The sequence below is a fragment of the Rhea pennata genome, chromosome 5 (genome assembly GCF_028389875.1).
Source record: "Rhea pennata isolate bPtePen1 chromosome 5, bPtePen1.pri, whole genome shotgun sequence".
NCBI lineage: Eukaryota > Metazoa > Chordata > Aves > Rheiformes > Rheidae > Rhea > Rhea pennata.
The window spans coordinates 56,911,348-56,934,023 of record NC_084667.1 but is presented as its reverse complement, the minus strand read 5'-3'; the positions used below and the strand labels follow the sequence as shown (position 1 = coordinate 56,934,023).

At 34.2% G+C, this 22,676-nt stretch overlaps 1 protein-coding gene across 6 annotated transcripts in view; it reads right to left on the bottom strand.

Moving 5' to 3' along the window:
- Nucleotides 1–329: 329 nt before the first annotated feature.
- Nucleotides 330–22,676, bottom strand: part of EML1 (EMAP like 1) — a 125,451-nt gene continuing 103,104 nt past the window's right edge. For all 6 annotated transcript variants that reach the window (XM_062576459.1, XM_062576462.1, XM_062576457.1 and 3 more), the window contains 14 exons: nt 21,699–21,809; nt 19,220–19,315; nt 18,528–18,662; nt 16,968–17,067; nt 15,900–16,054; nt 14,536–14,661; nt 14,124–14,255; nt 10,282–10,349; nt 8,700–8,788; nt 8,081–8,178; nt 7,870–7,957; nt 7,601–7,696; nt 2,161–2,291; nt 330–1,887 (listed from right to left, as the gene is read on the bottom strand). In XM_062576459.1, the coding sequence (XP_062432443.1) occupies nt 1,762–1,887; nt 2,161–2,291; nt 7,601–7,696; nt 7,870–7,957; nt 8,081–8,178; nt 8,700–8,788; nt 10,282–10,349; nt 14,124–14,255; nt 14,536–14,661; nt 15,900–16,054; nt 16,968–17,067; nt 18,528–18,662; nt 19,220–19,315; nt 21,699–21,809 (1,551 nt within the window). In that variant the 3' untranslated portion in view covers nt 330–1,761. The remainder of the gene's footprint in view (nt 1,888–2,160; nt 2,292–7,600; nt 7,697–7,869; nt 7,958–8,080; nt 8,179–8,699; nt 8,789–10,281; nt 10,350–14,123; nt 14,256–14,535; nt 14,662–15,899; nt 16,055–16,967; nt 17,068–18,527; nt 18,663–19,219; nt 19,316–21,698; nt 21,810–22,676) is intronic.

Here is a 22,676-nt window from a genome sequence, read left to right as displayed (position 1 = left end):
TGAGGACAGCCCTCTGCAGTGGAACGGCATTCTTCTGCCAATAGTGTACTAGGAGCTAGAATCAAGAAAGTCTGTAGCTGAAAGCAAGCCTTTCTTTGCTTTTATGAAACTTCAGTTTCATCCACTACGTGCGCATTAGCAATCACATTCTTAGAGTTAGGCATATGCTTGAAATTATGTACCGCCAAATTCAGATTTTATCCCCAAATATTTTCAAATGCAACTCAGAATTCACAAATGTGTCTAATTAAGTAAAAGTATCTACCTGGCAGGAAGTTTTTCATGTTGAAATGAATCCATTAAATTGAACAGGAAGAATACACTGAAAATTCACTTTAATACACGTTTATTGGCGTCCTGCACTTTCAGTGTAAGCAGGTTGGAGATGTAATAAAAAAGTTCAAAATTTATTGGTTCTGTTTCATTTAAATCACTCTAAACAACCAGTGCTTTAGAGTTCAAAGAATTATCGTTTACTGTCCATTATTTTAATATTATCTTTTTTCGAATCTGCTTAGAACTCCTCTCTTTTAAAATTCTTCAGATACATTCCTCAAAGCAAACAATACATTTCAATCTGCGTCACAATCAACATTGATAAGGCCTTCTTAACCATTTTATACCACCTCCACTATTACTTCATTGCAAAACACAATCTTATTTCATACTATAAATATCCATCCATGCACAAAACACAGGGGCCAGAAGTTACACAGTAATATTATGTAGGCTTCCAAGACTTCCTTTACCCTCTGCAGGTTTATGGTACACTTAAAAAGATATCTTTAGACTTGGTCTACTTGGTCTTAAAATACAAATATACAATATCCGTAAGCATAAAAAAGTAAAGCTAGATTGCCTTACCATTTGTTATGAACTGCTAAAATCTTATACATGTACAATATAGTATCATGCTGATTACTATACATACTAGTTAAATATATCAACCAATAATGGGGATGTGGTCAAGTTTTTTTTGTTGTTTTGTTTTGAAATAGGAAATTGTTCATATACAACTAAAAAGATTTTGATTTAAACTCATATGGAATACCTGAACTACAAACATCTGTAAACCCTGCTGAGATATTCAGGTTTTAAACTGGGGCAAAACCTGCTGATTTGCTGATTTCAAAGGGAATACAACTCCTCACAGGTGATAGCTAAGGTTGCTATTCCCAAGGGAATGCAAATTTACTAAAATTCACATTTGCTGATCGAGAACATGTTAATATTTGCATCTTACAGCTTGATTTATACCTTTTGCATCAATTCATCATCCTCCATCGGAAACAATTCAGTACCTCAATGTCGCCATAGATTTTTCTAAATAAGTAGATATACAGTACAAAGTGTAGATAGTGAAACAAATAAGCACATATATACAGTCTTTGAAAGGCATTTTTGTGACCGTTTTAGCAGTGTTTATATAAAACATTTAAGATAGTCACATTCTGCTGATACCACTGTATTGCAAACTGTCAAGCCACATTTTTATATTAAACTTGTACTGCATTATATATTGTACAAAAAAAGATAAAACAATCATTCGTAAGGTGTGACACAATGAAAAAAAAAATCACTAAACTGAGTAAGGTAACCAGCACAGGGCTTAATTTTCCTGAGGTTTGTAAAAATTCTTTAAACAAAAATCACAGTGACCAGGCTAAACTGCAAACATACTGTTAAGTTTTAAATATACAGTTTATACATGAGTTCTGTGCATGGTCGACTCAGCTGTGTATGTTCACGCTGATGCTTTCTCTAAATGACTCGCCACTGCATAATACTTGTGTCTTTTCCGCCTGTGGAGATGAGATGAGTGTCTTCACAGAGAAAATCTACATTAGTTACATGACTACTGTGTCCACCGTATACATGGCTTGGAGCCTGGAAAACACCACATTAGTGAGAATATAAATTGTTGTAAAATATAACATTATAGCATAGCATTCAAATTACAACGATATAAAAGCATCCACATTATTCTCCTGAAATACTGTAATATTAAATCAAATTTAAAACTTAATGTTAGTGTCAGTCAGCATTAACTAGCATCCTTTATCATGCAAGTTCCTACTCTTCCTTTTTTATTTGCACATAAGAAAAAAAAATCCTGTGTTTGTGAGAATTACAAGAGTGATTTTTTTTTAATGAACTTACCCTAAACTGTGAACAGGGATATGAGAAGAGATGTACTTTGCCAAAATCATCCCCTGTTGATAGCAGTTTTCTCCCGTGTGATCGACAGACAGCGTTGATATCTGTTCCATCTGAACCTTCAGGCCATACACCTGAAACATAGGGGTACTAATTAAAGGTTTCTATAACGGAAATACAAGTGGTAGCTCAGGTTTTTGCCATAATTTAAATAAAAGATTACTTTTTTAAAAAGTGATAAAAACAACTGTTACTGGGTCAGTGTGTACTTAAGCACCAGCAAAAATCCAGATCCTAATGGGAAATTAAGCACAAAGAAATGCTTGTTTATTCTTTCTATTCAGCAAGGTATTTTTCACTCCAGGAAGGTATTCTGCAAAATTATGTTTATATAGCCAAGCCTACCAAGATTTTTACTTGGTTAGGTATAGAATTGTATGTTGCTTTTTTTTTTTTTTTTTTTTTTTTAATTTTTCCCTCTGTCTTAAAGGTATTTTTTCCCTTTCATACAGCTACCAACAAAGAAGCTTATTCATGTATGACCTACACTCTTTCTTCACATTACTATTATATGCTCCAACACATTTTCTTCACATTCTGTAGTTTAAAATCTATAACAATTTTAAATTGTTATTCAAATAATGAATCCCTCAAAACCAAACTGAACATATTATAAAATCCTAAAATACTTTTATTTTACTGTAAGCAATTCTCCTACTTCCTTATGTCCTATTCCTTGCTGATCTTGCACAGTGTTGTTCTAAAATTAAACTGTGTGCTCACTGATAACAAGGACCAAATCTTTGTACCACATCTTAAAAGCTCCTGAATGTTCATCTGCTGAAATTATAATAAAACTCAACCCCATATTGAAATTTCAGTTTTTCTGCATACGGTATACAGAGCTGGGTATTTCACCCTACCGCTTACCCCCTCCAGATAGATTCTATCATTTGGACTACGGAGAACACTGAAGTGGGAACCTGCCCTGAACTGTAGAAATAGCTAGCACTTGCTGTGCTTGTAGTTCCTCCCAAATATCGGTTTTGTATTTTCTAATTAAAAAAAAAAAAAAAAAAAAAAAAAAAAAAAAAAAAGGCAAAAAAGGAAAGAAATGTGGAAATGTGCAAGGGAGAACCATGGTACTCACAAGTAACATGGGATTAAGAATGGGGCACAGAAGACACAGAAAGGCTGTTTTAAGGAACTGCTTTGACAGAAAGGAAGCTGTATGAACACAGAACACTAGCGGAAAAGAGAAAGTCTCCTCAAGAGGTCAAATGGTTTAAAAAACAAGATTGTCAATATGAAAAGGGGAGAGGATCATATCAGTTTATTTTTTTTTCTCTGAGACTCTATGATCTTTCACAAGTGATTCCAGTGTTCCACTCTTCTCATCGTTAGTTTTTCCTACTGTGTAATCCCTTTTGCTGAAAAATCAGTCCTCTATTTTTTTGTCAGTCCTGTGTAGGTATGGATAAAGAGATCAATTCCTTTCTCTTATTTGAAGACTGATGCCATGCTATTTTCTCCTTCTCTTCTCTAAAACTCATTCATTGCATCTTTTCTCATGGAACAATATTTACATGTATTATTATTTTTGCTAGTCATCACTTGGACTAATTATCTGTTGGTTCAACATGCAAAATCCAGAAACAATATTCCAGCTGTGACTGAAGCAGATACTGAGGATAAATGGACAATTACTTCACATTCTGCATGTCATCCTTTTCATTATACATCCTCCTAATGTATCTGCCTTTTTCACGACAGCATAGTAATGTTGCCTCATGTTCAGTTAGTAGGCAAGAGTAATCTCCTGGTCTTTCCATGCAGAACTACTGTCTTGCCTGCTATTCTCCATTCTGTATTTGTACAATTGGCTTACGCTGTTTAAATGTATAAGCTTCTATTTGTCCCCATTTAATTGCCTCCTTTTTTTCATATTATTATTCTGTCAAGAAAATTTTAAATGCTACTCCTGCAGCTTAATTTCATCCACAAATTAAATAAACATACTGTTTTATCATCCATATTATTAATAAAAATATTTAAACAAAAATAATATTCAGTGTACAGCCTTTTAATTTGTTTTGCACCCAGCTCAGTTGTGCATTCCTAGCTTGCTTGCAATATATTGTCAGGATTTTTATAGCATCTTACATTTCTTTTTTTCTTGTCCTTCAACTCAAATACATATTTTTCCAATATTGGGCATGTGATATGACCTGATGACTTGTCCAGTAGCACATGGTTCTTCCGAAAGCATATAGATCAGTAAGCGTTTTATAGTCTTTAGTCCTTCAAATTTATGTGTGTTTGCATCACTTGAATATTCTGTTGAACACGTTTCCTTACATGCTGTTGATTTTGGTTGAATCATCTCCAAATACTTCCAGGCTGACTAATCTGTTCCCATACTTGAAGGCAGGTGTTCAATAGATCAATGTTCATTTTCCACCCTGCATTGATTTTGCTCAACTGTGAATGTTACACATACTATTTGTGATGTCTAAGTGATTCTACTTGAGTGAGAAAAATGTCTCTAGTTTCAGTCAGCCAGTGGCTGGTAAACATCCACATACTGGATGCCTCACATCTTTGATGTCGTGACTGCTTCTGCTATGCCCAATAGGGCAATCTTGGCAAACATTTAAAGACTGTTCATAGTGGTTGCTCTGAGGCCCTGAGGTACTGAATAGTGGAGTGACCTCCAAAATTACTGGGTCAGCTTCCAATTTAGAATTTATGGGCTTCTTCAATTTATAATTCTAGGCACTAACTTTGCATTTTATCATCTCCATATGGGCTCTGAATATAAGTGTATCTTAGTAATATCTGCTCTGAAGCAGTATTGAATTCATTCTTTTCCATTCTTCTAGTACCTTACATATTCTCTGTGATGTCCTGAAACAAGTATTAATGGTTCTGTGATTACATTAACCAGTTGCTTTTAGAGGTATAATGATGTTCATCACACTCAGATACTTTGAATATATCTAACTCATATTTTCTAACTTATTCCTTCTCTACCTAAAGGATAGGTTTTATCCTTTTGGTGCTGGCACTAACTAGGCTAGCCATCACATTGTAGAAGGACTTCTAATGAAGACAGATTAAGATAAAACAAAACAAAAAACACCCCCACGCTTCTGCCGTCTCAATGTCATCACTCCCTTCTAACCATCTGAGTAGCAGGCCAATGCTGCCCTTGGTTCTTCTATTATTACTGTACTTGTCACAAGTATGCAGCTATGTTTAGGTTTTGTTTATATCTCTCCTTGATACTCCAACACAGTTCCTACCATCTGCATTCCTCCTCCCTGTAGCAGAGGTCAGCATTGTTTAGCCAAGTTTGCCTCTTGCTGCCATTTCTATCTTTCCTCTGTGCTGGGAGAATTTGTGCTCTTCATATCATTTAGAAGGAAATAACCAGCTCTCTCCATTTTTTTTCTCCAGCTTGAGATCTTACTTAGCAGAACTTTACATTTATGCAGTTTGCCTCCCTGAAGCCTATTATTCTTATTTTGCTGCTCTCTTTCCTTCCTGTTCTTGTGGCTAAGACCTCCCCGATTCCACTGTCATTCCCACCCAAGACGTATTCACGTTCTTAATATGTTCTCTACCTACTTAGAATCAATTCTGGAAAAAACTCCCTTCCAGATGCTTATTTATTTTCTATATCAAAAAGATACACAAGATTTTTGATAATGTGCTGGTTAGCCTATGTACTGTACTTTCTTTCCCAGCACACTTCAAAACAATTAAAATCTCATATCTTCATTGATTCCTGTGTTTGACTGATTCCTCTAGCTATTAAAAAAATTTCTCTTCACTTGATCTTTCTGGTAGGATGGACAACAGTACATCTCTACTCACCATTAATAGTCTTTTTTTCCATCTATAATTATTATACATTACCTTTGTAAACCTAATTGTGTATCTGGGAATCCTCAGTATTCATGGCATCCTGTTCTTTCCTTTTCCACTATGTATCTTTTCTGAATAAGTTATACTCTTTCAGTTTAAACTTCCATTTGACTAACCTTCTCACAGTCTCTGTTACATTAGTAAAAAATATTTTTGATAAATATTAAAAATACCACCTACTTTTATTTATTCCCCATACTTGTCCCTCTAGCTTATAAAAACAATAAAAAAGTATACGATGTTTCCACAATTTCCTCCTTGTCCCAGTAGAACATTTTGTTCCACAGTCTTGCTCCAAAAGCTGATGCTGTTGCAGAAAGGAGGAAACCCCTCCTAGGTGCAACACCCTTCTCTTAGGGCTCTTGATGTGCCAAAAGCAGTCTCATATTTCAGTAACACTATATTTTGCATGGGTCCAATTTATAAAGCATGGAATACTCACTTAAGTGTTTTTATCATTTCAGAATATCTGAACCTTTGATAGTACACACAAGGATTCTGTGGCTTTGTGACACTATGTCACAAGCCCCAAAGATTAGAGATTGGACAAACACATTATGGTAACATCCAGCCTTTCTTCTAGGATTTTCTCCTTTTACTAAATCTACATGTTTAGTGAGACCCAAGTACTGCCTGCTAGCTTTAAATTTTACAAAATGCGAGTAGTTTTTCCTAAGATATTGCTACTACCACCCCATCTTTTAGGCTCTAAACATGTCCTTTCTGCCTGCTTTCCAACACATTACTGCATCTGCTTAAAATACATCTGAAAGTCTTCCTTATTTACTGCTTATAATAAAACAGACTCTTCTTTTTACCTCTACAATGTCTTCCTACTTTATCCTAACAATTTGATGTTTCTAGTATTCAGCTTTTGTAACGATCAGTCAAATTCTGCATGTGTTGGAAATAAATACAAAAATTTAGAATACACTATAAAGAACAGGTCCTCCAGAATTAATACAAGTCACATGAAAACAAATCATCATGATTTTGTTACACGTGCTCCTGTTCTTTCTTTTTTCTTTTATATCTTTCATCTCATTTAATTGTATTAAATTTATTATCTCAAAGTCCATTACAAGTTGTTTGTAATGGAGGCTACTACTGACACTGTGTATGCACAGTAACTGTGCAAACACAAAACACAAATGAAACTGATTCTGATAAGGGGATTTGGTCCAGAGGCTGCCTAAATAAATGATATGAATTCCATGGAATTGGTACTTTATACCAAAAGAGATTGAGAAGCAGTTCTAGCATGACAGAATGGGCAGTTTGTGATTTCTTCCCTGTTTCCCACACTTCTTGCAATTTTATATCTCTACTTGAAGCTGGCAGGAATATATTAAATCGGATCCTTTCTGGATTGAAATAAGAGGACAGATTGTGATAAAAATGGCATAACAGAAGTTCTGTATTTTTTCTTGAAATATGAATAGTCATGTTTCATAAAAAAAGTTGTCATTACAAGTATTAGTTAATAACAAGAATGATAAGAGCTTGTACATACCAAAAACATGGAATCCTAAAGTACAGGTATAAGTGGCCCATTCTATATCTCGAGTTGTTTCAACACTCACTACTTGTTTACAAGCAGAGGGGATCCCTATAAAGGGAAAAAAAGCATGACAACATTTTTAATTTCAAAATTGTATAGACTTTGATTGTACCAGATGAATTAAAACATATGGTCTCTCTTTGCAATTATATGGTCTCATTTAAATTTTAAATCTGAATCAGGCTGCCTAAACAAAAAGACAAAATATAGTTGTTACTCACAATATAGGATTTCATAGTCCCCTGAATTAGACACAAGATATTGTGAATTAACAGACCAATCCAAATGAGTAATAAAGCTGGAATGACCCTATGAAGAGAAGAATATTACATTAGCTGTGTTAACAGAATCTCTCACCATAACTGTATTAACACAATCTTACAAAACACACTTGGTTGTTAATAATGAACACAGAGAAGAAAGGTCACTTACTGAACATTTGCCAATTCGAGTGTACTTCCTTCCATTTTCACTTACACCATATATATAAATACAGTTGTCATGGGAACCTATTGCTAAGAAGTTTCCATCTATAAATACAAAAGTGAATTGTAATTACTCTAGTAAGAAGGAATTGAAAATGATTTTAAAGAGTTATTTTGTCACAGACAATGGAAATCATTCTTAAAGGCCTTAATATTGAAAAAGAAAAAAGGTAGTTCTACTTTTTTTCCTTTACAGTTATAAGTTGATGCTTGTTTCAACATCATAAACAGCAGGTTTATATAGCAAATATTACTTCTAAAACATGTAGCAGTTCTGGAAGCAGCTATTGTCAATTTAGGGCTAACCCGATTGCAGCAACATACACAGTTAAAATCAAGTTTGTTTTTCCCTTCCCATTAAAACCATGCTGAGTATGAGGGATTTAAAAAAGGAAAATAAAGAAAAACTAGAGCTTAAGACACCATCTATTCATTGTCGCCAATGTTTCACCACATATTTATTTTCAGCTTAAATATGGCAAGTGGGGAACGATTTTAAAACAACCCCCAAATTTAATAAGAAATTCAACACTTTATTTTCAACCAGTAAATAAACTCTCTCAAACCTGGTGAGTAACGCATTACAGACAGCTGTTCGTTTCCGTCTGTGTGTACAGTGACCAAGTCTTTTGTTTCTGTGTCAAACACAAACCACCTGTTGTAAATACAGAAAGAAGCCAATAAATCATTCCATAAGGAATTTATTTTTGCTGTAATCTTGACCAAATTTTCTTTGTCAAAATAATAACACTCCATACGTTTTTCACCAAAGAAAAAGAAAAACAGCAACTGCTACTCATTTCAGTTTATTTTGTTCTTTAATGGAAGAGTGGTTTCTTTCCAGTGATTTAAAAAGAATAATTTTCAGACATTGACCTTGATATCAATCTTCTGATTTTATTCTGTTTTACCATGTGTCATTCATTATAATAAAGTATGAATTATATATAATTAGTCTCCTCCTTTAAGGCTTCTCTATGCTATGCTAACATTTAAACTGATGCCTACAATAAGTCCCAAACCAATGAAAAGCATGAGCAAGAATCAGGATTGTTTTATCTTGGAATCAGAACACATTGATTCTTGTGACATGAAGATTTCCTTTATTTATTTATTTATAATTCACCCAAATTTAATTTGGGGAAACATACAGCGGACAAAGATAAATTTTGCATTTTAATACTTACACCAGATTATTAAAGACAAAGTAAAGATTCCATCCCAAAACTTCTCCTTTTGAAAATGTACAATTTCAAATAATCTTGATTACCTATCAGCTTTCTGCATATTCTCAGTTACGTTTAATTATTTTCAATACTAACAGCCAAGTCTGCCCTCAGGAGAGGACAAAATTATGGTGAAGGCATTCCATTAAGACTCAGGCAATCAAGGCTAAAACCATGGATCTTTCACTGATTCACGATGTAACAAAGGGCTCAATTTTCTCTATAAAATGAAGATACCAGATACTAATTTTCTCCCTGGTTTTGCTCATCTTCAGGCAGAAGTAGTCTCTTAATACATATTTTTACCATGCCTAACATTGAGACATTTGCCAAAATTCTGTTAAAGCCCCTGGATGTCATGGCATTAGAGATAATAAACCACTTATTAGATTTTCAGATGAACACCCTTTTCCTGTGAGATTTCTTCTGTGCAACCCCTCAGGGCCTCGGAGAAACTCTGCACACACATCTGCAAAGTTAATCCATTATGCTCCTTCAAACTCCTCCTTCAAACTCTCCTTTGCAATGATGGACACACAAATCCAGCATTTAGGTCACTGGTTTGGTGACACCACCTTCCACACATGGTCTCATTGCCAACCTACCCTCCTGCCCTGTGAAAAACCTTCTCGTCTCAGGCTACCAACTGCCCCAGGGCAGGGACCTTCTCCTCATTCTGCGTTCATGCCATGTTCACCTCACTCAGCGCAGTGGGGTACTGGTCCAAGGACAGGGTTTCTATGTCACTAAGGCAATACAAGTACATTTCCCTCTCAAATTCAATTGAAATCAAGAGAGGATGCACAAAAGAGAAAAGAATTGCACATGCATCTGGAAAAAAAGAACATGAACTTGGATTTGGTGAGCTGGAAAAATCATGTACTGTTTCTTGGTGCCCTCGCTGTAGTCCTGTGCATCTTACCTTCCTGTTAGTGTCCCTACTGCAACAACGGATGCCGAAGGATGAAAACCTGAAGACTGCGCTGGATCCTAAAATGTTTCAGAAGGAAACACACATTGTTAACCAGTTCAGTTCTTAACAAAAACTCAATTCAATTTTTTCTTCAGGAACCATTTCTTTTTTTAATACAATTTGAGAAAAAAATAATACATTTTTAACTGATTCAGACATTACCCAATAGACTTTTCCTTCTATACAAGGCCACTATTTTTTTTTCCACACTATCTAATCTAAAAATAACTTGGCAAGTGATTTCGTAACAACAACACTGGCTAAGGCAGCTTCTCACCAAATCACAAACAAGTAAGAGATACAAACAGCTTATCAAATTAGGGGTGACCTAAGAATTAAGTATCAAAGCTGCAGTTTACCTACTGTCTAAAGGACATGTGAGTATGCTATTCAACAGAACTATGCATTACTTTGCATGGAGGGATAAAGTGCAACTTCTACACACAGAGAAGACTTTTTCAGCACCTGCCAGTTGCAGCTGAGTGGCAGATTAAGGGCATGAACTGGGTTTCTTATTTTGATTTGCAATATGGAAACATTTACACTAATTTTTGCAAAAATCAGTAGTATAATATATGTAGAATTATAGTGTTTTTCTTTTTTCTTGCCCTCTATATGTATGCAAAAAAAAAAGGGGGGCATTTTCTTTCTAACGTACTACAGCTACAAAAAATCAGCTCCAAAACCCTGCAGGTCATAGGAGAAAGTCCCGAAACAAATAAATTACTTTTTTTCTGATACATGATGAAAAGTGATTTTAAAATGTAAGCAAAAAATCAAGTAATATAGCTCACAAAAATGCCTACGTTATCTTGCTTTTCGACATTCTAAAATGCTATCAATATTGCAGCCATTTTAGTAAACTTGTTTAAATTTTTATTAATTTGTAATTACTTGCTCTGGCGGCTAGGTATAAGGGGCATTCTCCTTAATTTTAAACAAATTATTAATTTCAAATAAGTTACTAACTTCTTAGAAGTCTCATAGAATCATTAACCTCTGAGACTTGTAAATACATGTTTGAACTACTAGAACAGTCCAGAAAGGGAAAATTGCTAATTTTTCAAAGTATAGCTTCATATAACTACTAAACACTAAAATATTCTCTTGCATAAAATAGAGATTCAAACAGCAGATATATTCTGAGCAACAACTTGCACTGATAACTACATTAAAAATATCTTACATAGATCTTTATGACAAAAGCAGGTTCACATCAAATGATTCATTCACTTTAGATAAGCAGTCAGTGACTGAGGAAATACGGTCTCAGACATTTCAAGTGGTTAATAAGGAGATTATTGTCAAGACTGATAATAGAAATCTTGTTTTAATGAAGCAGTGACTACTTGGAGGGAAAAAAAATTAAGTCTGGTTTAATAGACCTACTGCTGTTGCCAATCATTTCAAAAGAATCAAGATAAATAAAGGAGGTTCTTAAACATTTCAGAAACAGTTTCTCAGAGGTCGCTTCATGTCTGTATAACCAAACTAAATATTAACTGATATTAATATTAATTGAAACTCACTATAACTCGTAATCGTCTAAGCTCCCGTTCTGTTTTTCAGAAGACAGCTGGAATAAGTGGAAACTTTGCCCTTGTTTGAGACGATGGTAATTTATTAAAAATAAATAACTATTTCTGAGAAAGTAGATTATCTTGCTAATAAATTTGCTTTCCCCACACTGTAATTATCTCCATTAATGATGCTTTGCTATCAATGCTGTGTGCTCAGACAGCAGGAGAGCTATTTCTCTCAGGACCTCCCCCAGAAAAGAGAGATTTTGCCAAATTTTTGCAATTCTTTTCGTGAATATAGGCTGCTCTCAGTATACCACTCCTACAATGAGAAATATATCTGAAATGCCAACTTTTTATTCTCCAAGCTTTTTGAAAGCGAACGCATGAATATAAAAACATACCTTCACACTGAACAGAGTGAAGGATCACATTAATACATGCAACTGAAAGACTGCAGACAAAAAGAAATTTATCAAAAAAACAAAAAATTGCATCAATGGTTTCACTTTCCACTTCAAGATATTTATAAAAGACCTACACAAAGCCAATTGCGCAACATTTCTAAATAATCAAATTAAATCTCCCCATAAAATTATGATTAAAACCCAGAAAGGCATATGTAAAAGTTTCTAATTTTCATCATTGCTCAAGTCACTCTGAATTGCTCTTAAAGCAATAATCTAATTCTTCATATTCCATACAAATGCAGTATGATACACTGCTATTTCTGTCATTCAAAACAAAGGTGTGCATAGGTTCTGTCCTTTCTTACAGAGTCTGCCAAGGTAAATCCTGGAAAATTGGTTTTATTATTGATCTTTTTTTTTTTTTTTTTTTAAATAATGCTTTGTCATGGAAGTTCTTAGACTAAGCTGGTGTTTATTTTGTCTTATATTTGGCACTTTGGAAACAGTTCAATCGATTTTCAGTGTATTAAGATTTTGACACGTCTCAAGATTTGACCATATATGAAAGCACAATTACAGTATCCCTAAGGACTGAAGAGAGAAAGTTTATTTTTAAATCTAAGATATATTAACATATAGTAATTTTTTAAATGATCAGGAAATAGGAAAATATAGTTTAGTAGTTATTTTGAAAATGTTTTTTTTTTTTTGCAGGCTCAGAAAGGCCAGCATGCATTCTCCTCCATAATATACTATACTATACACTAGTATATAGTATGCTATACTATAAAAATTGCTAGGTGGTTCATCTATAAGAAAACTCCTGGCTAGAGTTTGAGGGCTACACTAATCTGTAGATGTGGGTAGTTGATATATATATTTATACATATATATCTCTACACCAGGTTGCTAGGTTTTCTTCTGAAGTAATGTTTGAACTTTTCCAGTGGACAGAAGGGGCAGATAGGTAAGACTGAGAAATGACCTGGATTATTCCGATATCTATGTGCATCTCCAGAAAAGCACAGAATCAGTCACACATCTACAACAAGATATAAAAATAAGACTGTTTGAAAAATGCTATAGTGGTGTCTCAAAGAGACAAAAGTTTCATTGCTGTCTCTAGGAGATAAGCCAATATTTTCTTATGGGTAACTATTCAGAAAGGTGACAAATTGCATGAGACAAAAAAAAAAGTACTTTAAAAATAATTTTCTAGTGATGCTTGTAATAATCAAAAACTCATGTTATCACTAAATCAACATTGTAAGAGTTTGAAAATGAGTTTGAAAACTGAGCCTCTACTATCTACTCCTTCAGTACCTAAAAATTCAGTTCATACCAGGGATAGGAAGTGAAAAACTAAAACCCCATTTCTTTATTTGTGAACAGAATCTATTAAAAAAATCCTAATCAGTCCTAGGGAAAAAAATAAACAAAAACAAACAAACAAAAAAAAACCCCAAAGCTAAAAGTGTTAGCAAAAAATCCTTTTCCTTCTGAAGCCTATCAAGTTCAGGATAGTAGTATATTAATATTTCATCAGAACTACTTTCAATTGATAAATACATCCAAGCTTTATTAAAAACATGCCAACAGCACTGTATCTTTCTTTATGATACAACACATAGATCCATACAACCTAGGCCTTAAAATTCTTGTTTTGCTCCACAGTTTTGTTTTTCAGCACTATGCCCATTTTCAGAAATACAAGCCTCATGACACTCGCTTAGCTTTTCTCCTTGAAGTTATATTTCAAGATACTTCACATCAATAATCTTAAGAAAGAACAGTAAGAAAAAACATAAATTAATTGAGAACTTCTACAAGAAGAGTAGAGATTTGTTTAATAAATTTCTACCTCTATAATCTTGTTCCAGATAGGACGATGAGTGGTCGCGTCCCAGAGGGTAATGTGTTTGTCATGTCCACAAGTGAAGAACTGAGGTTTAGAGGAATGGACTGCAAGTCCCCAAAGCTCATCAGTGTGACCCTACATGAACAGAAATCTTTCTTGATAGGGTGGACAGCATTATCAAGACTAAATGCATTTAAACAGCATTAAAATTAGGAAACTATATATTAAAGCGTTACAAATACACTGGCTTGTACAAATACATTGGCTTGGATAGACGCCTATTTATCATGTTATTTATTGCCAAAAGTACTGTAATGATAAATTCAACAGGTTCACATTTACAATACTTATCTTTGGGCAATATCTTTACTGCTCCTACACTAATTAGAAACACGTACGTAAGGCAGCGACTTACTTGGGTAATTGGAAAAAAATCTCCTGACAGTGTGCCCTGGAGAACAAAGTTTCTAGTCGTTCCTATTAACACAACATCACCTTTTCCCTCTGCTACTGTTCTTATTGGACCAAACTTTTCTGGAATCTGTGTTCATAACAGATAAACAGATAAGTCAGACTAGAAAATGACTTGTATGGTGTTAGCATTTTTTTTTTTAAGACAGATGGCCTAACAAGTGCATTTTAATAGAAATTGTACAGAGATGACACAAAATACATAAATACATACCCCTGACTTTGGAAAGTTTATAACAACTTGCACCAGCTTAGTAACTGTTTTTATATCACTGCAAGAGAAAATATCCTTATCTACACAACATTACATATATACAGATAAACTAAGTATTTCAACAAGCAGAAAAGGTATAGTTTCATCATGCTGCATTAACTCAATCATATTTTAACTACAACCTTGATATCAGATTAAGTATTTCTACTCAGAGGTAGTGTCAGGCTCTATATCAGTAGTGCTTTTCTGCAAGTTATGCTCCTTTAATTGCCCCCTAGTCTCTGGAAGACTTGGTGCAAATCTCCAACTTAAAGCTCAACAGAAGATGTGAAATTAAAAAAAACACACAAAACCACTGCACGGACAAATAAATGAAAAAGAAAGTAACCATCTTCAGAGGTCATGGTTAGAAACAGCATAATAAGCATGTATCTTGTGCTGTGTTAAAAAACAAGTTACTGAAAATAACATGCCATTCCAGTTGCAAATATATTTGGAATGTTTCATAATAGACAATTGAAAGGGTTGAAACCCTTCCCCAAAGCTTTACACTGATTATACTCTTTCATCCAGTATGTAAACGCTCATATAATCCTGTCCAAACAAATTCTATTTTAAAATTCAAGCTCCTATGCAGCACTGAATTGATCTGATGAATTTATTTTTTAAATTAAAAAAAAATATCCCATAACTAACAAAAAAAGAGAGAGGGAGAAATCAAGTGATTAAAAATATATCATTTTGGAAATTGAAAAGAATTAAATCAAATATTGTAATAATATTTAACACTATAATAGCTGAAGTAAAAAATGATCTAACATTATCAATTGCAAAAAAGGAAGAAATAATATGAAAAATATCATTAGAAGATATGTTTTCCAATTCAAATAGATATTAAATATAAAATATTATTTAATGAATAGCCTATCACAGAAATGATCAATCACTCCAAAGGTATTACATTTTAGCATTGACTTTCTTTTTCATAAAACGCTTTTCCATAAGAAAAAAAAAATGATTTAAGAATGTCAGCTCAAAGACAGCTAAAATCTCACTCGGAGTGACAGAGTTAATTTAAAGACAGGCGATATCACCTCTGTTTTATGAAGTTTTTGGTAATTTCCATTCCAAGATATTAGTTTTCGATCTTTTCCACCTCCTGATACTAGTGTACCATCTCGTAGCATACAAAGCGCAAATATTCCACCTTCATGCGCCCCTTGAACTGCGTGGCTTATTCTATTGGTACCTGGATATATGGAGAAAAGAGATTACTACTGAAATATTTAGGTTACTAGTTCATTTTTTCTTTTGTTTTATTTATCTTTTTTATTTCTCTACCCGTCAAGGGTTGTATTCAACAATGATGAGGGGAGATAATTGATCATTGCTTGCTAAATGAGTCACACCACGTTGCTTCCCTGGTCTTTTATCTTTTATCTCCAACATCATCAGAGAAGGCGCTGACTAAATATGATGCAGTTGTCATCCATACCCCTCCCCTTACTAAAGGGCCTCCATCAGAGGAGTCTCATTACTCCTCTGCATGGCAGTAATTTACAGTAAGTGAATGTTTAAGATGTGGTTACTATTGTCTTCAAGCAAGAATTGCCTGCTGATGCCTAACACAGTCTTTTCTTAATAGAACAGGCTTTTTAAGAAGTTTGTCCTGTCTGGTTATTCCTTTTTAATAAAGCTAAGGGATTCAATTAAATCTTCATAGATTCTCACTTGACTTCCTAGGGAAATAACTAAAGCTACTTGTTCCTTTTTCAAAAATACTTGTCAATATATAAGTACAATTTTTGTAGACACTATATTGAGAGAGAATAGGAGATCATCAGTTACGTTAACAGTGATTCTTGCAATCACCTTGATTAAAGAAATGAATTTTCCCTGCTATTCCTTACGTCAGTAAAAGCCATAATTGCTGGCATAGCTCTAGGGTTTAACATTTGACCAGAGGGAACACATTCTACGGTATTTTCTGTCAGGGCAGTCAGGCATATGTTCTTTTAAAAGCTAGTAAGAAAATTGGATTGGTCTTGGCAAAGAATTCAAGAAAAACAAAAAAGTTATTCTTCCTAAAATGGGATTACAATCATGTAAAAATTCGATTTTTTTATAATAAGGTCTCACTATTAACGTCAGTCTTGTCTTACCTTTCCCCCAGACCAAAATATTGCCGCTCGAGTCTCCTGTAATAGTATCACCATTTTCAGAAAAGGTCACACACAGGACAAACTTTGGCTTCTCTTGTTTCTGTGTGGTTACAAAAAACAAACTCACAGCAACACACAACCCGTTCATTTTAACTGTATGCATTTGAGTAATTCAGTCTAGTCTTTCACAGTCTTTTAGTATTACTTAAATGTCTACACAGGAGTTAACCACGCTCCTACAGTCTAAACAATTAATCTAGGCAAGGGTAAAAGATGCATCAGCTGAGGTTGGGCTCCCAATACTGTACGTTACAGCTGCATTCCTGCAGCAAGCGAGAAGGCCTGCCAACTTTTAGCACAAGACCAAGAATGTCCTGGGATATTCTCAATCCCTCAGCTCCCTCCTAGCCCCAAAGGCTCCAAGCGTTTGGAAATGACCAAAGATGCAAACAAACTTTATTATTACTTTTTCTCCGAATATTCTACTAGAGACATTAGCTGCAGTATAAATTAAGAAATCATCTTTTGATTGACTCCTAAGTTCAGAAGTGGAAATGTTGCTTTAAGACCCTAAATTTAAGATACTGACAAAAACAAAACTGGGAAATGAGTAAGAGAACAAATCCGTGCACTATCTAGTAGCTTCTAAGGACATTATTTAAAATACTTGCTGAATAAGAATTTTTATGGTTTCCTTTCTCCCTTAAAGTAACTGGAACCAGTTATTAACTAGGACTGCCACAATTTTACATTTACAGCAACTATATGGTATAATAGCATCATAACAGAGGGAGAAATCTCTCTAGTTGCTTAGAAGATAGAAATGAATGAAAAACAAAACAAAATAAAGTTAAATGCATTATCTCATCCTTGTTTCACACAGAGTGTATAAGCTGACATTGCGATGGAGTTATTTTGACTATACTTTCAAGTCATGACTCCACAAGCAAACAGTTAACTAGGCCCTACTGTAGTTATCTGCAGTCAGTGCAAACTTCTCTCATTTGCACATGCAACTGCTGTAAAGCTTAGTCTATATTTAAGAACAAAACCAAATCAAGACCTTGAAATTAAAATGATATTTACCACATAGTGTCCAGCTCTATCTGTATTTGAACTACATATGTGTATGTATCTGAGCAGAACAGAGAAAAAGGAAAGAATATTCATATTCACAAAATTTTTAATTGAATTAGATAAGGTTTTGCAAGTTTTCCCTCTGATAAGGAAAAAAAGGCATAGTTTTCTTTCTTTCTTTTTTTTTTAACCTGAGGTGAGGAGAGATAGTTTTAATGCAGTTTTAATTTTCTTCTGCTGGGGAGCAGTATAAAGAACATAGAAAAAGACATGTAAGGAACAGAATGGGAACTATACTTCAAAACTTCATTGTGGCAATCCATCAAAAGGTTCTCTGTGCCATGCCATGAACGCTATTTGAATTTTTGTAAAACTGCATGTTTAATAGTTTTTTTTTTGATTTATTCAGATATTACTAAGTCTTATTTCATCAGGATTGTACCATTACTATAAACATAAAATTAAGAAAATAGTTTATTTTACCTCAAATAATCCTTGCTTTTTAATGAGGGAATTCCCTTCTAATGTCCAAAAATAAAGGTGTGATTTTCCACAAGTAACTATTATATTTGTGTCGGTGGGGTGAAAATCTGCAGCAAATACAGCCTCATTAGAGCACTTGGAAAAGAAAAGAAAAACATTGTATCAAAATCTAAATTCAAAGAAAACACACAATATAAAATGGTCCTCTAGCTACATAAACTGATCAACTCCAGATATAAGAAAAATACTGAGCCATTCATTTATTATTGTTTGTATTTCTATTTATTATACTGGAATATTTTGGTAGAATACTTTGAAGCAAAAAGACTGAAGTTAAATGATTTTTTATTTTTTAAGTTAGTATCAAAAGTTTTCCTTCAAAAGTATGGTCTGATAAGGAGAGGAAGATCCATATGAAAAGCAAGATTAGTTTGAAATGTTTCTTTTCTGCACATGCTCCTATCATTGCATCCTAGACTTTTAAAATAAATTCTAACATGACTACAGCAGCAAAAAAGTTATTAAGATAATCTTAACAGTAAGAGGAAAGAATCCTTTTCTTCATATTCTTTGCCTTTTATAAAATGAAAATGTTAAAAAGGCACAAGAAGTTAAATATAGACATTTTATGACAAGAAATCCAGATCTACATACAAGCAAGTAGCAGTACACAAAATATCTTATTGCAACACCTTGACATCTGCCAGCTTTTCCTCTTTCTGCCAGTCCCACACAGAAAGCACATGGTCATTTGAGTCATCCACTGAGCACAGGCTACTTCCTCCATTCTAAAGAAAAACAGGGAAAATATTAATGCATCCATAAGCCAATATTAGAAACACATAAATACCCATAAAAATAAACAATTCTGCATAGGTGAAGTTGTTATATTTTTAGTTATCCCATAGACCTTCATGAAATACAGCACTTTAAAGGATCATTGAAAAATAGAGCTTAAACAAGGGATATAGAAGAGGTACTCTCAGGAGAAACTGTAGAAAAATACAGTTTGTGAGGAATGAGGTAGGTACCTTCTTTAAGCTTTCAGTGATGTAACTTCCCAAGGCAGTCTACACATCACCACACTATTAAGAAAGCTTTTCCTGATGACTGAAGTGAATTTCTTTCATTGCAGTTTAAAGCAGTTACTTCTTGTTAGAGCTACTACGGACATGGGGAATAATCTATTCTTTATCAAGCAATAATGGAACAAAATTGGGGAACAAGGGAAGTAATGAGAATTTACTCCTTATAGATGTATTTTTTATAGTTATAAATTCTATCATTCTGTGCTTTCCTAATTGTAATGACCCTAACTCCTTCAGTCTTTCTTCTTGCATTATATTAGCTAGTCTTTTCTCCAGATAATACCCATTTTTCTGAAGTCTGAATCCAAAGTCTGAAGGACCACAGACTACTTGAGCTGAGGGGAGCAGACTGACATCACAGGTCTTAGTGACGATGCATCTGTTCATCCCAAAATACCCTACCCAAAATATGGTCATTAGGTCATTAATGTATAACAACTAGATCTTTTTCCAAGTAGCAGCTATCTGGAAGGTAATTTTACAGATTGTTTTCTTCAGACGATTTGAGTTAACTCCTAGCTTTGTGTCTACAGTGAAATCAAGCAATGCCTAATTGCTTTTCAAGCCATTTGAATATGTTTTTTACCCCACTGTTCCTGGCATTGACTATGTTAGCTGTGATTGCAGATGACCTTGCAGATGCAGAATGAGACTGTGGTTACACAAGCAAGCCTTTGGCACCAAAACTGATACAAACCGTCCCTTTCCTGACACCCACACCACCGTCATGTGTTGCTGCCTCTTGAGCTGGGCAAGAACAAAAGTTTTGACAATATAGTGTGAGCATGTTTGGGGAATGGATCCATTCGGAAAAGAGAGCCAAACTAACCCTGCTTCTTCTTCTCTCTCTCTCTTTTCTCTTATATATATATATATATATGAAATATATATATATATTTTTATACATATATAAAAAAATAAGGTAGGTTGGATGTTTTCCCGATGGATCAGGTCCCTAATAAACTTCCCAGGTGCAGCTACAAAAATACCAGTTTCAGTACAGCCCAGGAGGTGGGAGAGAGACAGGAATAAATAGCCTGAAGAGGGGGCTGTTTAGAAAGAGATAAGCAGTACGGTGATGGGATGGCAAATAATGCTCAAAATAGGCTAAGCTATGACTGTGAAATCACAGCATAAAGCAAACACGTTAAACACTTCTGCTTTCTCATGGATAACGTCAGTAGTATTCCTCCATTATAAGTACACTATTCCTCATCTAGTTAGATATGTACAGAGTATTCTCTTGATATTCCAAATGTTTGTGGAAATTTTCACCAAAATAAATTTTGCCCATGAAACACAAAAATTAGTCCTCTCCTTTTTGAAAACACTTTTCTGACAACTAGCATAAATCATCACAATACATCGAGGGCTTATATATTTTCCTCTCCACTGAAGGCTTCTAGGCTTCTGTGTGTCAGATTATAAACTCACGTTTCTATATGGCACTTGAATACATTTTGTGTCATCTTTTTTACCTCCTTGATAGATCAGAGTTTGAAGGGTGCTGACAGAAGGCTAACAATAGCGGATTCTGATTCTCAGCAATCCTTTTTTCATATGCTTTTTGCTGCTTTCAGGCAAAACATTTTTCTACTAATATGTGAGCCCCATTTTCTAGAATCTAAATCAGGGGTATCTGTCATCATAAAAGGCAAATTTTATACACTTAATGCACAGAAAAGAATAGCTGCAGAAATAGAACAACTCTTTTTTCCTTTTTTAAAGGGAGAAATGTAATGAGAAGATTAAAGGGAAAAAGTAAAGATACTGAAATTTCTGGAATACAAGTACCTTTCCAATTGTCTGTCCCTGAAAAAATTAATTGTATTTTATGGTATGCATAAGACAGACCTCTGAGACTCTTGAGATATTGCTAGCTTTAATAATGATAAAAACTGTCTGAAACAATTGGACTTCAAAAGTTCCTCTTCTAAAGAGGAAGCTGAGAAAGACTGTGCCCAGAAAGCACACCTTGGAAGCTAAGGAGAAGAGAAAGCTTGGTCAAGGAAGCTAAATCTGAAAGACTTCAAAGACCTGTTTGGTACGTATTCTTGATATGTATGACTATTCATTTACTTACAGATTTAGAAAAAGCAATGCAAGTGACAGCTCGGTCAAAAAAACCCATTCCAATGACATGCAGTGTATTCAGAGTAACAGAATCCCAGACACGTACATGTGGTGGTAATTGCTATAAAAATAGACACAGAAATAGCAGCTGAAACAATGTTGGTGAAAAATACCAAGATTTAAAAAATGAGAATACACCCGAGAAACATTTTAACTCAATTTAAGGCAGGAAAGTTATCAGAAATTCTCTAGAATGGCTGTTTAAGCATAGATATGCTACAAATAAGAACTCTGACCAGGACCAATATCTGGGATTGAATATTCAGACTGAACAGACTTGAAATACTGTACTGACAAGTAATACTGACAGTTGTTAATTCAGTGAAGTTAATGGGTACTGAGACATGTTTCATTAAGTGAAAATTGTTGATAACCTTGTGACATGGGACCTAGGGTTAGTCCAGGATTATCTGTTTAAACCATTGCAAACAAGATTATGGTCATTGTCAAACAGTAAGTAAATAAAGAAGATTAAAAATTTCTAAAGTGTAACTAATTTCAAAATCATAAAAATGGCCATGGAAAAGATTGTATCTTCAGATTCTTCTTTACAATCATAGTCAGAACAAGTTTTTTATTTTTAACATAAAACTCGAGGTATGTATCATTATACATACATTGCCCCGGAGCGTCTCCCTATGAAATTTATGTGGTTTCCCTTTTTTCTTAACCATTCCCCGACTTTTGCAACACAAAGAGAGCCTCACACAGTGGTTCAACACGAAGACAGAAATGCTTCTCAAATCCACTAGAGGGCAGTCCCAGCAAGTACATGTTGATGAAGCTTTATATGAAAGCAGTTAGGAATTTAAAACTGTATGTTCGACCTTTGCAGGAAAACAGCAAAGGGCATTTTTCATTTTATTTCCATTTTCCCTGCCCTTTCAACAGAAACTAATAAAAGGTTTTTTACAATAACTGAAAGCAA